The 12,762-nt window shown below is 43.9% G+C and overlaps 1 protein-coding gene across 1 annotated transcript; it reads left to right on the top strand.

Annotated features, from left to right (window-relative positions):
• Positions 1-3,871: 3,871 nt before the first annotated feature.
• LOC115593740 (uncharacterized) lies at positions 3,872-11,522 on the top strand. The gene is made up of 6 exons (XM_030437355.1): positions 3,872-4,536; positions 6,996-7,157; positions 7,594-8,521; positions 8,712-8,870; positions 8,979-9,068; positions 9,556-11,522. Exons 3-6 carry the CDS (start codon positions 8,366-8,368, stop codon positions 9,829-9,831), a joined length of 681 nt encoding a protein of 226 aa, XP_030293215.1. The 5' UTR covers positions 3,872-4,536; positions 6,996-7,157; positions 7,594-8,365; the 3' UTR covers positions 9,832-11,522.
• Positions 11,523-12,762: the final 1,240 nt, after the last annotated feature.

Raw genomic sequence — 12,762 nt, 5'->3', positions numbered from 1 at the left:
ACTTACTTTTACTCTTTAACTCAATGAGCTCTAACAAGTTTTGGATTTTCAACTCATCTGCACAAGTTTTCAGAAATTAAACTTACAGTTATTAGTTGTATTGACTTTTGCCTGTTTCGTGTGTGTTGATTGAACTTGGGTTTTCAAGTTATAGGTTGAAAACAAAAATTAAATTAAAATGGCGGGTGGTGGGATGGGAGAGAGGAAAAAGTAGGGAAAATTGTTGTTGTTCTAGTAAAGAAGAAAGGACTAGTGCTCCAGGCGGAGGGAGTGTGACGTGAAACAGCCGAGGAAGCTGGGAGCGGATGAGGCGGAGGGATCTGGCATTAGTGATCTGATCGAGAGGAGAAACGTTAGTAGAAGAACACTAATTTCTTTTCTTTGGCGGAGCAACAGCACAAAGTGGTAAGTTTAAATTTCATCGTCATTTGGTCTTCACTGTAATAATGTTAACTATGTGTGTCACTTTGGTCTTAAGTCTTGAGTTTTGGTCTTGATGTTAAGCTGCCACTTGAACCTGACATTGTTCGAACACTTGTGGGAGATAAACTTCACCAGTGCTGCCTTCATTAAAAAGCTGAATTATATAAACGTATAACAAATTGTTCAGTTTAAAACGTGACTCGAATATTCATTTTTTATTTCGTGCGCGGTTAAACTAGTTTGTGTCATGTCCCTCCCCTCCCCCTCCCCACCGAAGTTAGCTAAGTTAACGTTAGTGTTACTCTGCTCGCTCTTCATGTGTTAACGTTATATTTAAGGTTAACGGTAAATTGAATGGCTAACGTTAACTTTATAACGTTATTTTTGCTAGCTTGCGATAGTGCGGAGCTTGTTTTAGGCTGGGGACTAAACGTTGAGAGCAGAGAGTTGGGCTCGTCATCTTGTGTGTGTGTGTGTGTGTGTGTGAGAGGCAGGCTGACCTCCTCACACCAAGCGGCCCCAGCAGACAGGCCACAGCGAAAATAAGGCGCACGTTGGGTTATAGTTTACTCTTGTCGGTGAAAAAATACATAAAGATATATATTACATTACACGGCTCTTCTTAATGCTGCAGAATGCTCCATTCACTTGAATTTGGCTTCCCAACGTTCAGCAGTCAACTGACCGTTGCTAAGCATGTTTGACTGTTGTCAAGGAAAGTGGCCTTTTTGCCTCTGAATCACGTATTTCGTAGCACTCCGCGCTCTAAAATCTTTCCGTCCACTTATCACCACAGCGTTTTCAGTCGCTAAGCAACGTCAGCTGATCTGTAGCCGACTTCATATCGGGAAAAACTACTCCTATGCCACTAGTATGGATGAGTTTCATCCATCCATCCATCCATCCATTTTCATCCGCTTATCCGGGGCCGGGTTGCGGGGGCAGCTGCCTGAGCAGGGACACCCAGACTTCCCTCTCCCCGGATACTGCCTCCAGCTCTTCCGGGAGGACCCCAAGGCGTTCCCAGGCCAGCTGGGCGACATAGTCACACCAGCGTGTCCTGGGTCTTCCTCGGGGTCTCCTCCCGGAGGGACATGCCAGGAACACCTCCCGAGGGAGGCGTCCCGGGGGCATCCGAAACAGATGCCCGAGCCACCTCAGCTGGCTCCTCTCGATGTGGAGGAGCAGCGGCTCTACTCTGAGCTCCTCCCGGGTGACAGAGCTCTTCACCCTATCTCTAAGGGAGCGCCCTGCCACCCTGCGGAGGAAACTCATTTCGGCCGCTTGTATCCGGGATCTTATTCTTTCGGTCATGACCCAAAGTTCATGGCCATAGGTGAGGGTCAGAACGTAGATTGACTGGTAAATCGAGAGCTTCGCCTTTCGGCTCAGCTCTCTCTTCACCACGACGGAACGATACAAAGACCGCATTACTGCGGCCGCTGCACCGATCCGTCTGTCAATCTCACGCTCCATCCTTCCCTCACTCGTGAACAAGACCCCAAGATACTTAAACTCCTCCACTTGAGGCAGGAACTCTCCTCCCACCTGGAGGGAGCAGGCCACCTTTTTCCGGTCGAGAACCATGGCCTCGGATTTGGAGGTGCTGATTCTCATCCCAGCCGCTTCGCACTTGGCTGCAAACCGCCCCAGGACATGCTGGAGGTCCCGGCTCGAAGGAGCCAACAAGACCACATCATCCGCGAAAAGCAGAGATGAGATCCATTGGCTCCCAAACCAGATCCCCTCCGGCCCGTGGCTGACCCGAGTTTTTGCTTCCGAGACTGCCCGTGCTGCCGCACGCTTGGCCTGCCGGTACCCGTCAGCTGCCTCAGGAGTCCCCCGGGCCAGCCAGGCCCGGTAGGACTCCTTCCTTCTTCAGCTTGACAGCAACCCTTACTTCCGGGGTCCACCACCGGGTTCGGGGATTGCCGCCGCGACAGGCACCGGAGACCTTACGGCCACTGCTCCGGACAGCCGCGTCAACAATGGAGGTGGAGAACATGGTCCATTCGGACTCAATGTCCCCAGCCTCCCTCGGGATCTGGTCAAAGCTATCCCGGAGGTGGGAGTTAAAGATCTCCCTGGCAGAGGGTTCTGCCAGACGTTCCCAGCAGACCCTCACGATACGTTTGGGTCTGCCAGGTCTGTCCAGCTTCCTCCCCCGCCAGCGGATCCAACTCACCACCAGGTGGTGATCAGTTGACAGCTCAGCCCCTCTCTTCACCCGAGTGTCCAAGACATACGGCCGGAGGTCAGATGACACGACCACAAAGTCGATCATTGATCTCCGGCCTAGGGTGTCCTGGTGCCACATGCACATATGGACACCCTTATGCTTGAACATGGTGTTTGTTATGGACAAACTGTGACTAGCACAGAAGTCCAGTAACAAAACACCACTCGGGTTCAGATCGGGGAGGCCGTTCCTCCCAATCACACCCCTCCAGGTAACACTGTCATCGCCCACGTGGGCGTTGAAGTCCCCCAGGAGAACGACGGAGTCCCCGGTTGGAGTACTCTCCAGTACCCCTCCCAGGGACTCCAAGAAGGCCGGGTACTCTGCACCGCTGTTCGGCCCATAAGCCGAGACAACGGTGAGAGTCCTATCCCCGACCCGAAGGCGCAGGGAAACGACCCTCTCGTTCACCGGGGAGAACTCCAACACATGGCGGCTGAGCTGGGGGGCTATAAGCAAGCCCACACCAGCTCGCCGCCTCTCGCCGCGGGCAACTCCAGAGTAGAAGAGAGTCCAGCCTCTCTCAAGGAGTTGGGTTCCAGAGCCCAGGCTGTGCGTGGAGGTGAGCCCGACTATTTCTAGCCGGTACCGCTCAACCTCCCGCACCAGCTCAGGCTCTTTCCCCCCCAGTGAGGTGACATTCCATGTCCCCATGGCTAGAGTCACCATCCGGGGATTGGGCCGCCGGGGCCCCCGCCCACGACCGCCACCCATATCCCTCTGCACCAGCCCCTTCTGAACCCTCCCGCGAGTGGTGAGCCCACGGGAGGGCGGGCCCACGTTGCTCGTTCGGGCTGCGCCCGGCCGGGTCCCGTGGGCAGAGACCCGGCCACCAGGCGCTCGCCTGCGAGCCCCAACCCCAGGCCTGGCTCCAGGGTGGGGCCCCGGTGACGCCGATCCGGGGGACGTGCACGTCCTTGGTCTTCTTGTTTTCATCAGGGGCGAGTGAACCGATCTTAGTCTGACCCGTCACCTAGGACCTGTTTGCCTTGGGAGACCCTACCAGGGGCATTAAGCCCCGGACAACATAGCTCCTAGGATCACTAGTATGGATGAGTTTCACATTAACTTTAATATTTTTGGTAAATACGGTGATTTCGAGTCTTGGCAAAAGGCTGAGTTGTCGATATAGGTCAAGAAAAGAAAAAGAGAGGAAAGCAGTGAAGAGGGAGAAGCGAAACGGCGTCGGTATATTTCACTGCTGAAAAACACTGTGAATGGTAGCAAATTGTAAAAAAGACACTGTTTGAATATATATGTATATATATAGCTAAAGTGACAACAAAATTCGTCAGTTAAGACTGAGGACACTTTCAAACACCTGTTACTCAGGCAGCAAAGTCTTTGACTGTCACCGCAGTCTACTCGCAGTCCATCCGCATTATACAGACAGAGCTTTCAAACTGAAGAATTTAAGAAAATGAAGGTCAGTATTAGGTAAAGTTATTCGAACTTAGTTAGCTAATTTTCTGAAAACGTTTGGAATATTGTTACTTAGAGGCTGATACAATCAGCTCTTCCTCTCTTGTTTCATTAGTGTGTCTTCAAATTAGCAGCAATGTATTTTAATGTTTAGGAAATTGAAAGGATAATATCTGGCAGCAGATATTATTACAGTTAAACTGTAACTTAATCTAAAACTTTCCTAATTTTTGCGACCAGTTTTTGGCTCAGTTTATTTAGATTATATTGATTATATATACAATTATATATCGTAGTCTACAGTTTCTACAATTAATAGCAAAAACACGAGTTGTCACATTGTTAAAGTGACAGCACATTGTCACATTGTAGTTAAGCACTATTTGGAATGCATTTTTGTTTTTTTCTGTTTACAGACATCAACAAGCATGTCCACTTCATGAACTGGAAATGTAAGTTTTGTGTATTCTCCACTAAAGGGCAAGGAAGAATAATACAGCATTATAAACAAAAACATGGGCATCATTGGAGGTCTTCAGGCCTTGTCTGTATTTATGAAGATTGTTTGAACACTTTTCAAACCCCAGCTGAGCTTAAAAACCATTTGAAAGAACATGTAAAAAAAAAGGTCAAAACATTGTGTTTAAGTTGTGCTGTTTTCTGTGCAAATTCTTGGAGCCTAGTAACATTACCCATTACTTTGCTCATTTGAGGACTCATTTGAGTAACAGGGAAACAGTAAAATGTCCATTTGCAGGTTGCTCTTTCCAGTCTAATGTACTCTCAACATTTACTGCACATAGAAGTCGCTATCATAAGTTCTCCACCCTAAATAATTTAAGACCAGAGTTGTTTGTACACCATACACTAACAAATGCTGCAATAGAGGAAGATTCTTTTTCTGACACTGAGGTATTACCTTCATGTGATTCTGTGCCAGAGGCTGAACCTTCTCTTGAAAATGGAAAGGCCATTAAACATCAGTTTGCGTCTTTATTTCTCCACATGCAAACAATTTTTGTTTCAAATTCAGCCATACAGGAAGTAACTGATGAGTTATTCGATATTGGAGAATTTACTAGTAAAAATATAAAGAACATTATAGAAAAGATTTTGGAGGAAAATAACCTTACAGTTGATGCCTCTGTTGTAAAGTCATTGTCTGATGAATTACAAGCTTTAAACCACTCAAAATTCTTTCAAGGGAGGGGCCTTTAGGCACAGAACGTAGAAGGCAGTCATTTTATAGAAAGAACTTTTCTGTTATTGAACCGGTTGAGTATTTGCTGAATGCACAAGAAAAAAAACATTTGTTTATGTTCCAATTTTAGATTTGTTGAGTAAGTTGTTGGAAAGAAGTGAGATTCTTGAAACATTACAGAGGTCCAATGAGAGAGGGTTATTACAGTTCATGTCAATATGGGGAATACTTTAAAGAAAACAAACTTCTCACTGAAGAATCAGGCATAGCTCTTGGCTTATACATTGATGATTTTGAAATTTGTAATCCATTGGGTACTTCAAGAAAGAAACATAAAGTGTGTTGTATATATTGGGTGATAGCCAACTTGCCCTTAAGACTTAGATCAACATTATTATCAATTTATCTTGTTGTATTCTGCAAAACTGTACATGTCAAACAATATGGTTACAGCAAGATTTTTGAGCCTCTGATTAGAGATCTTCAGCATTTAGAGACCACAGGTGTATTTGTTCAAAGACTCGGGTCTTATGTCAAAGGTACTGTTTTGTATTTTTCTGCCGATAACTTGGGCGCACACTCACTTGCAGGATATCAAGAGTCTTTCAATGTTGAGAAATGTTGTAGATTTTGTTTGGCTAACCGTAAAGATATTCAACAGCATTCTGTCAGAAGTGGGACTTTTACCTTGAGAACACCGGAACTCTTTTATGAAGCTGTTAATGTGCTTGAGACAACTAATGCCTCATGTGTTGATGGTTTGAAAAGCCACTGTCCTTTACTCAGACTTGCCCATTTTCATCCTGCAAAGGGGTTTCCACCTGATTTTCTGCATGATCTACTTGAAGGAATTGTACCTCTGGAACTATGCATATGTCTTTCAGATTTGATTGCTAAGCGTTATTTCACGCTGAATTACCTTAATGATAGAATAACATAATTTCCCTTTCAATTTTCTGACAAAACTAACAGACCACAGAAAATACAAACACACTTTTCAAAAAAAGGGACCATTGGTGGCAACGGACATGAAAACTGGGCACTTCTGAGATTTCTGCCACTGTTGATTGGACACTTTATTCCAGAAAGTGAAAAAAACTTGGTCTTTGATCCTTGAACTGAAAGACATTGTGGAGCTGTTATCAAGCCCCTCATTCATAGGAGAAACCTTGTGCTACCTAGAAGCCAAAATCTCTGACCACAGGCAGTTCCTTTTAGAAATATTTTCTGGCACAAAATTGTGCCCTAAACATCATTATCTTGAACATTATCCTGTGCTGATCAAGAAATTTGGTCCTGTGATAGAGTTCTGGACAATACGATTTGAGGCAAAACATTCTTTCTTTGAGAAAGTGGTTCACAATGCCGGCAACTTCAAAAACATTCTCCACACTTTGGCCACAAGACATCAGCTGATGTTGGCATATTATTTGGAGATGCCAAGTATTTTCAAACCAAGCATTGAGACTGGGCGGGTATCAGTCATGTCTGTGGTAATTTTGGATGCTGCTATAAGAAAGGCTTTATGGGACAAGTTTAAAGGACTGGACTCTGTTTCTCTCACCTCCATAGCTTATGTAAATGGAACAAAATATTCTAAAGGAATGGTGCTCTCAGTTGGACAGACAAGTGGACTGCCGGATTTTGGGATAATACTGGAGATCTGTGTCGTGGATGGTTGCATATCTTTCATTTTGGAACTATTTACAGCAGCCTTCCTGGAGCATCTCGGGTGTTATCAGCTCACCAGAAGAGACCCTATAACACCTGCGGTTGTTGATCCAGACAATCTGAATGACTACATCCCCCTTGCTGCATACCCTGTTGAAGGAAAGCTGCTCATCACTCCAATAACCTTCATGTTACATGAAGGTAATGTTTGATTGGGGAGAATTGTGTCGTACATTCAAACACATTATTCATTGGACCACATAGGCCTTTTTTACAATGGCCAATCTGACATTCAATTGCATAGTAAACATGTTATTTAATAAAATGAGTTATAGCTCTAATTCTGTTAAGGTTCTGTTCATGTTATGATATTATGCATGCTGACTCACAGGAATGAATGTGACACTAAATAAAACTGGACAATGGTTTGATCAGTTACATCTGTGTTTGCCCTACCATAACGTCAAAATGGCTACTAATGAAAAGGGCAAATGACATACACTCTATTGCATAACATGCACCTCTTATACACTTCTTGCATTTAGCCTCTGCTGTTTTTAACTTTTTATTTAACTTTATATTCAGATTCAGAGTTTTTTAACATAGAATATTGTCCTGTTTGTTCACTGTGTTTCAGCTCTCAATGATGCTTCTCAGAGTTATTGTCTCACCTCAGGAAATTAGGCGTGTCACCCTACCAGATGTTCCCCCATCAGTTGAGCTATGTGTAGCACTGCGAAACTCTCTGAGCCTTCGAGGGAACTTCATATTACAATTTGAAGATCCAGACTTAGGCAATGAGCTCTGCAATTTGACAGACATCAAGGATCTTCCAACGGAGCGAGTCACACTGAAAATTTTGTTCACGTTTTCTGAACCAATCTCTGACTCAGCGCTGGACACCGCAAGCCTTGGCTCACCATGTAGGAGCGACTCATCTGAATGGCCTGATCCCTTTGTTATTCCAGATTTCTCCCAAGATGTTGAGTTTCAGCTGCATGTGGCAAATGATGCCTATGCCAAGGATGGAACTGTGATGGTCATCTCAAAGGGTGTGAAGAGTGAAATACTGGATAGACTGGCTGATATCATATCCAGAATCACTGCCTATCCTAGTAAAGACCATTATGAAAGTGTAGCCAAAGCTCTTGTTTCGAAGCACCCCTGTCTCATGGAGCCAGGATCAGGTAAAGGATGGTATTGCTGGGTATTCAGCTTGAGATTCAAGATGGGCAATTACCGTCAGAAAATGAGGGCAGCTGGATGCCCTGAAGTTCTTGTAAACAAAAGAAAAAGTGGAGAAGGAAACAGCAAGCCCATCAAGAAGTCAAAAAAGGGGAGAGATCCACTACTTGCCAGAACCACCTGAGGGTAAACCTGCTGTTAAATCAGAGAAGGATCGTGAGACCATGCTTCTGGAAGCGCAGAAAAGAGATCCAGATTTACAGCTCCTGGATGAACTGATGACTGCAACATTCTCACAGCGACGAAAAGAGATCATTGGTGATGAGCCTCTCATCTCTGCAGTCATGGACAGATGGCCTGCATTGTTTAGTCAGAGACAGGTAATCAACTTATGCATTGAAATCCTGTATTTTGTTAGTTGAGCATTGATGTAGTCAGAATGTATGTATTCTGTTGCCATCATATTTGTGATTTCTTTGTGTTTCTACCCCTACTGTGCAACTCCATGCTTCCCTCATTTTCTGTCACTAATGCCCTTTTCCTTGCTGTTTTGTCATCTGTCTGTTTCAGCTAAGTGCCGAATTCAGTAGAATTGTCACTAAAGACCTGCTGGAATCATTCGTGGATGGACTAGATGCCTTGGTGCCCAGGCTTTTGGCCCTGTACAAAGATGCTGCATCAAAGAGGAGGTTGACCCTGAGCAGTGTTTTGGAGTGTCTTCAAAAGGAGGTAATAACTAAATTGGGAGGAAAAAACGTGTTCTAAAATGTGTACTAAAATTATGATTCTATTTGGTTATTGCAGTCACCTTCTCTTGCCTGTTTCTGTTTTATGTAGGACACAAACCAAAACAGAAGATCAGCTGCCCTGATTAGTCTTCCACGCTATCTTTCGGAGGAGTCCTCCAACAAAATCAGGATGTGTGATGTAAGACAATTTATTGACACATATCAGACTACACTCACTTGTTTAAGTTGAAATGTGAATAAGGTAATATTTTTTTATACTTATTAGAGGTGTTGCCATATCAAAAGCCACACTCCTCTTTACAGAAATTCTGTAAAAGTTGTTATTGTTGGATGAGATAGTTATAGCGATGGTAGCTGAAGAGCTGCAGTGTTGGCAATAGCATAAGAAGTATGAGCATTGATGTGTACTGTATATGTTCCACAACACCATACCCCTCACTCACACACACGCCTACTCTAGAGCAAAACACTGAACATATTAAACACTGAGTATTACTGATTCTATATAACAGAGGGCTTTATTTACTTAATTTGTAGGCTGTAATTTACATAAAATGTCTTTTGGAAATTAGTTTCAAGTGAACATTTTGCAGTCTATTTATTAGAATGCCAGTGATGTTTTAAACTTGGAGATGTAAGTTAATAAGTGTATTGCATGTCTTCAGGCTCACGGAGAAACCCTTGACGTGATGATGAAGGGAATGCAAGTTGGACTGTTGATAGGACACGAAGGCGCCCTGCATGATGCATTTCCTTTGGAAATCATTAACGTGGCTGTGGTAGTAGAGGAGAGGGTCATCTACTGCATGAACCTTGAGTACCCCCATGATATGAAATACTCTTTTGAGTTCCTTCAGAGGGTCATCATGAACATAAAACCGGACCAGTGCTCAGCAAGAATCCATGGGCTCAGAAATAAACTGCTTAGATTTCGCCTTTAAAGGTGACCCTTTAAAGCCCATACCAGGACCAAGGTGTTAAGACTCTTAACATGAACATTGTCCTTGTTTTCAGTTTGGTGTGTTCCTCATGTTCCCTTACCAGACAACACATTGCTTTGTGGGTGGTTATGGTGTACATCTTTCTAGTTCAAATGTTGTTTTTATGAACCTGTTATTTCATATTTTGCCACAATGTGCAACTCCTGCCCATCTGTCATCCTTTCTGCACTGAACCCAGTTGTCAGCATATGTGGTGCCCATGTGTTTTTATATAACTGTTCTGGCTTGGGCAGGTTTAAGATGCATCAATGTGCAACATAATTCTTGTTATATCAAGATTTTTATGAACTGGTTATCATCGTCTGACATTTGCCTCATTTTACAGTCCCACACCACTTTTGTCTGTCTCCCTCTTCTTTTGTTTCTGTCTACAACCTTGCCTTGTGTTTCTGTCCCTCTACAACCCCACCCTCTCTGCGTATGTCTCTCTGCAACTCCTGTCTGCCTGTCTGTCTCTCTGTCCCTGTACAATCTTTGTCTGTGTTGAAGCCAATCTTGACTTCCCCAGGTTGGTTGATGCGAGAGAAGAGTCTGACACCGGATTGTGAACAAGCTGCAGTATTTTATTTAACAAAAATCTTTGGAGAACACCACACATAAAAGATATGCATTCGAGCTAAGCGCCCTGTGTTCTGAGTTCGGTCCGCTGTGATTCTGGGTTTCATTCTACGCGCTCCTCCTCTTTGGCGATCCCCTGAGCGCTTACCATTGGATAGTTTTACTCCTTCCTTCTCTGTGATTGGCTACGTTCGTCTCTGGGGTACGTCACTCACTTTTGGAGCTTGTCCTGCTTTCACCCCAAACTGGTTCGCTCCGCTTTGCTTCAGAGCTATCTCTTCTAACCAGTTCCTATTCTGTATCTTTAGCCTTCAAGGACGCTCTCTTGTTTTTCTGCATATGTGACAGGTTTATACAATTACACCTGCAACATTATGTCTGAAGATATCTACTGTTCCTGTAACTGTGCGTTCTTCACCCTGAGTCACCCCCTGCGTCCCGTGTCTCATGAACGCAGTGTACTTTCCCATTCCACTGAATTTCTTCAGTCCACACATTATATTTCATCCTCATAGAAATGGCTCAATATCAATCAAAACAGAGTGAAGCTCCTTTCACATGTAGTTGTGATAAACCCCTAATTAGCACATTTACATCATTCAGTAAATATAGCGATTTTCCACATCTGTCTGTGTGTCTGTCCCTCTGTCTGTCTGTATCCTTACCTTGTGTCTGTCTATCCGTCTACCTACAACCCCCCAGGGCCTCCACTGTTATGTGGTACTGATATGTTGGACCATGTTTGTGTGAATCACATCTAATGTTTAAAATGTACTAAAACCAATGTTTAAGCTCATTCATACTGTTAAATAAATGTGGTGCCATGTGTTTTTACATAACTGTTCTGGCTTGGGCATGTTTAAGATGCATCAATGTGCAACATAGTTCTTGTTATATCAAGATTTTTATGAACTGGTTATTATCGTCTGACATTTGCCTCATTTTACAGTCCCACACCACCTTTGTCTGTCTCTCTCTTCTTTTGTTTCTCTGTCTACAACCATTTCTGTCTCTGTCCCTCTGTCTCTGTCTGTCCCTCTGTCTGCCTCTGTCCCTCCGTCTCTGTCTGTCTATCTGTCTCTGTCTGTCCCTCTGTCTGTCTCTGTCCCTCTGTCTCTGTCTGTCTATCTGTCTCTGTCTGTCCCTCTGTCTCTGTCTCTGTGTCTGTCCCTCTGTCTATCTGTCTCTGTCCCTCTGTCTCTGTGTCTGTCCCTCTGTCTCCGTCCCTCTGTCTCTGTGTCTGTCCCTCTGTCTGTCTGTATCCTTACCTTGTGTCTGTCTATCCGTCTGCCTACAACCCCCCAGGGCCTCCACTGGTATGTGGGACTGATATGTTGGACCATGTTTGTGTGAATCACGGCTAATGTGGTCTGAAGGCATGTTTAAAATGTACTAAACCAATGTTTAAGCTCATTCATACTGTTAAATAAATGTGGTGCCATGTGTTTTTACATTACTGTTCTGGCTTGGGCATGTTTAAGATGCATCAATGTGCAACATAGTTCTTCTTATATCAAGATTTTTATGAACCGGTTATTATCGTCTGACATTTGCCTCATTTTACAGTCCCACACCACCTTTGTCTGTCTCTCTCTTCTTTTTTTTCTCTGTATACAACCATGCCTGTTTCTGTCCCTCTGTCTCTGTCTGTCCCTCTGTATGTCTCTGTCCCTCTGTCTCTGTCTGTCTATCTGTCTCTGTCTGTCCCTCTGTCTCTGTCTCTGTGTCTGTCCCTCTGTCTATCTGTCTCTGTACCTCTGTCTCTGTGTCTGTCCCTCTGTCTCCGTCTCTCTGTCTCTGTGTCTGTCCCTCTGTCTGTCTGTATCCTTACCTTGTGTCTGTCTATCCGTCTGCCTACAACCCCCCAGGGCCTTCACTGGTATGTGAGACTGATATGTTGGACCATGTTTGTGTGAATCACGGCTAATAGGGTCTGAAGGCATGTTTAAAATGTACTAAACCAATGTTTAAGCTCATTCATATGGTTAAATAAATGTTTGAGATTCAAGAATTCAGTGTGATGTTTGAGATAACATGGAAACTTGAAATCATTAGTCAAGATAACTTATACATGTAAATTGAAACAAATCTGGAATTTAAATCCACTTAACTTGAAATGGCAAGTTGTATAAATGTAGTTAAGTTATTTGAACTTGAAACTGCGAGTTACAATAATGCAGAAATGTGTGTTTGTACAACTAGGTAATGAAAGTTTTCTCACATTGATAATGCAAAATAATCAATTATTTTAACTCACACTATCAAGTTGAAACAACAAGTGATTAAAAGTTTGGCCAACTTCATAACGTGATA

Source organism: Sparus aurata, chromosome 13 (genome assembly GCF_900880675.1).
Source record: "Sparus aurata chromosome 13, fSpaAur1.1, whole genome shotgun sequence".
Taxonomy (NCBI): domain Eukaryota; kingdom Metazoa; phylum Chordata; class Actinopteri; order Spariformes; family Sparidae; genus Sparus; species Sparus aurata.
Note: the sequence above shows the minus strand (reverse complement) of the source record. Positions and strands in the feature narration are given on the sequence as shown.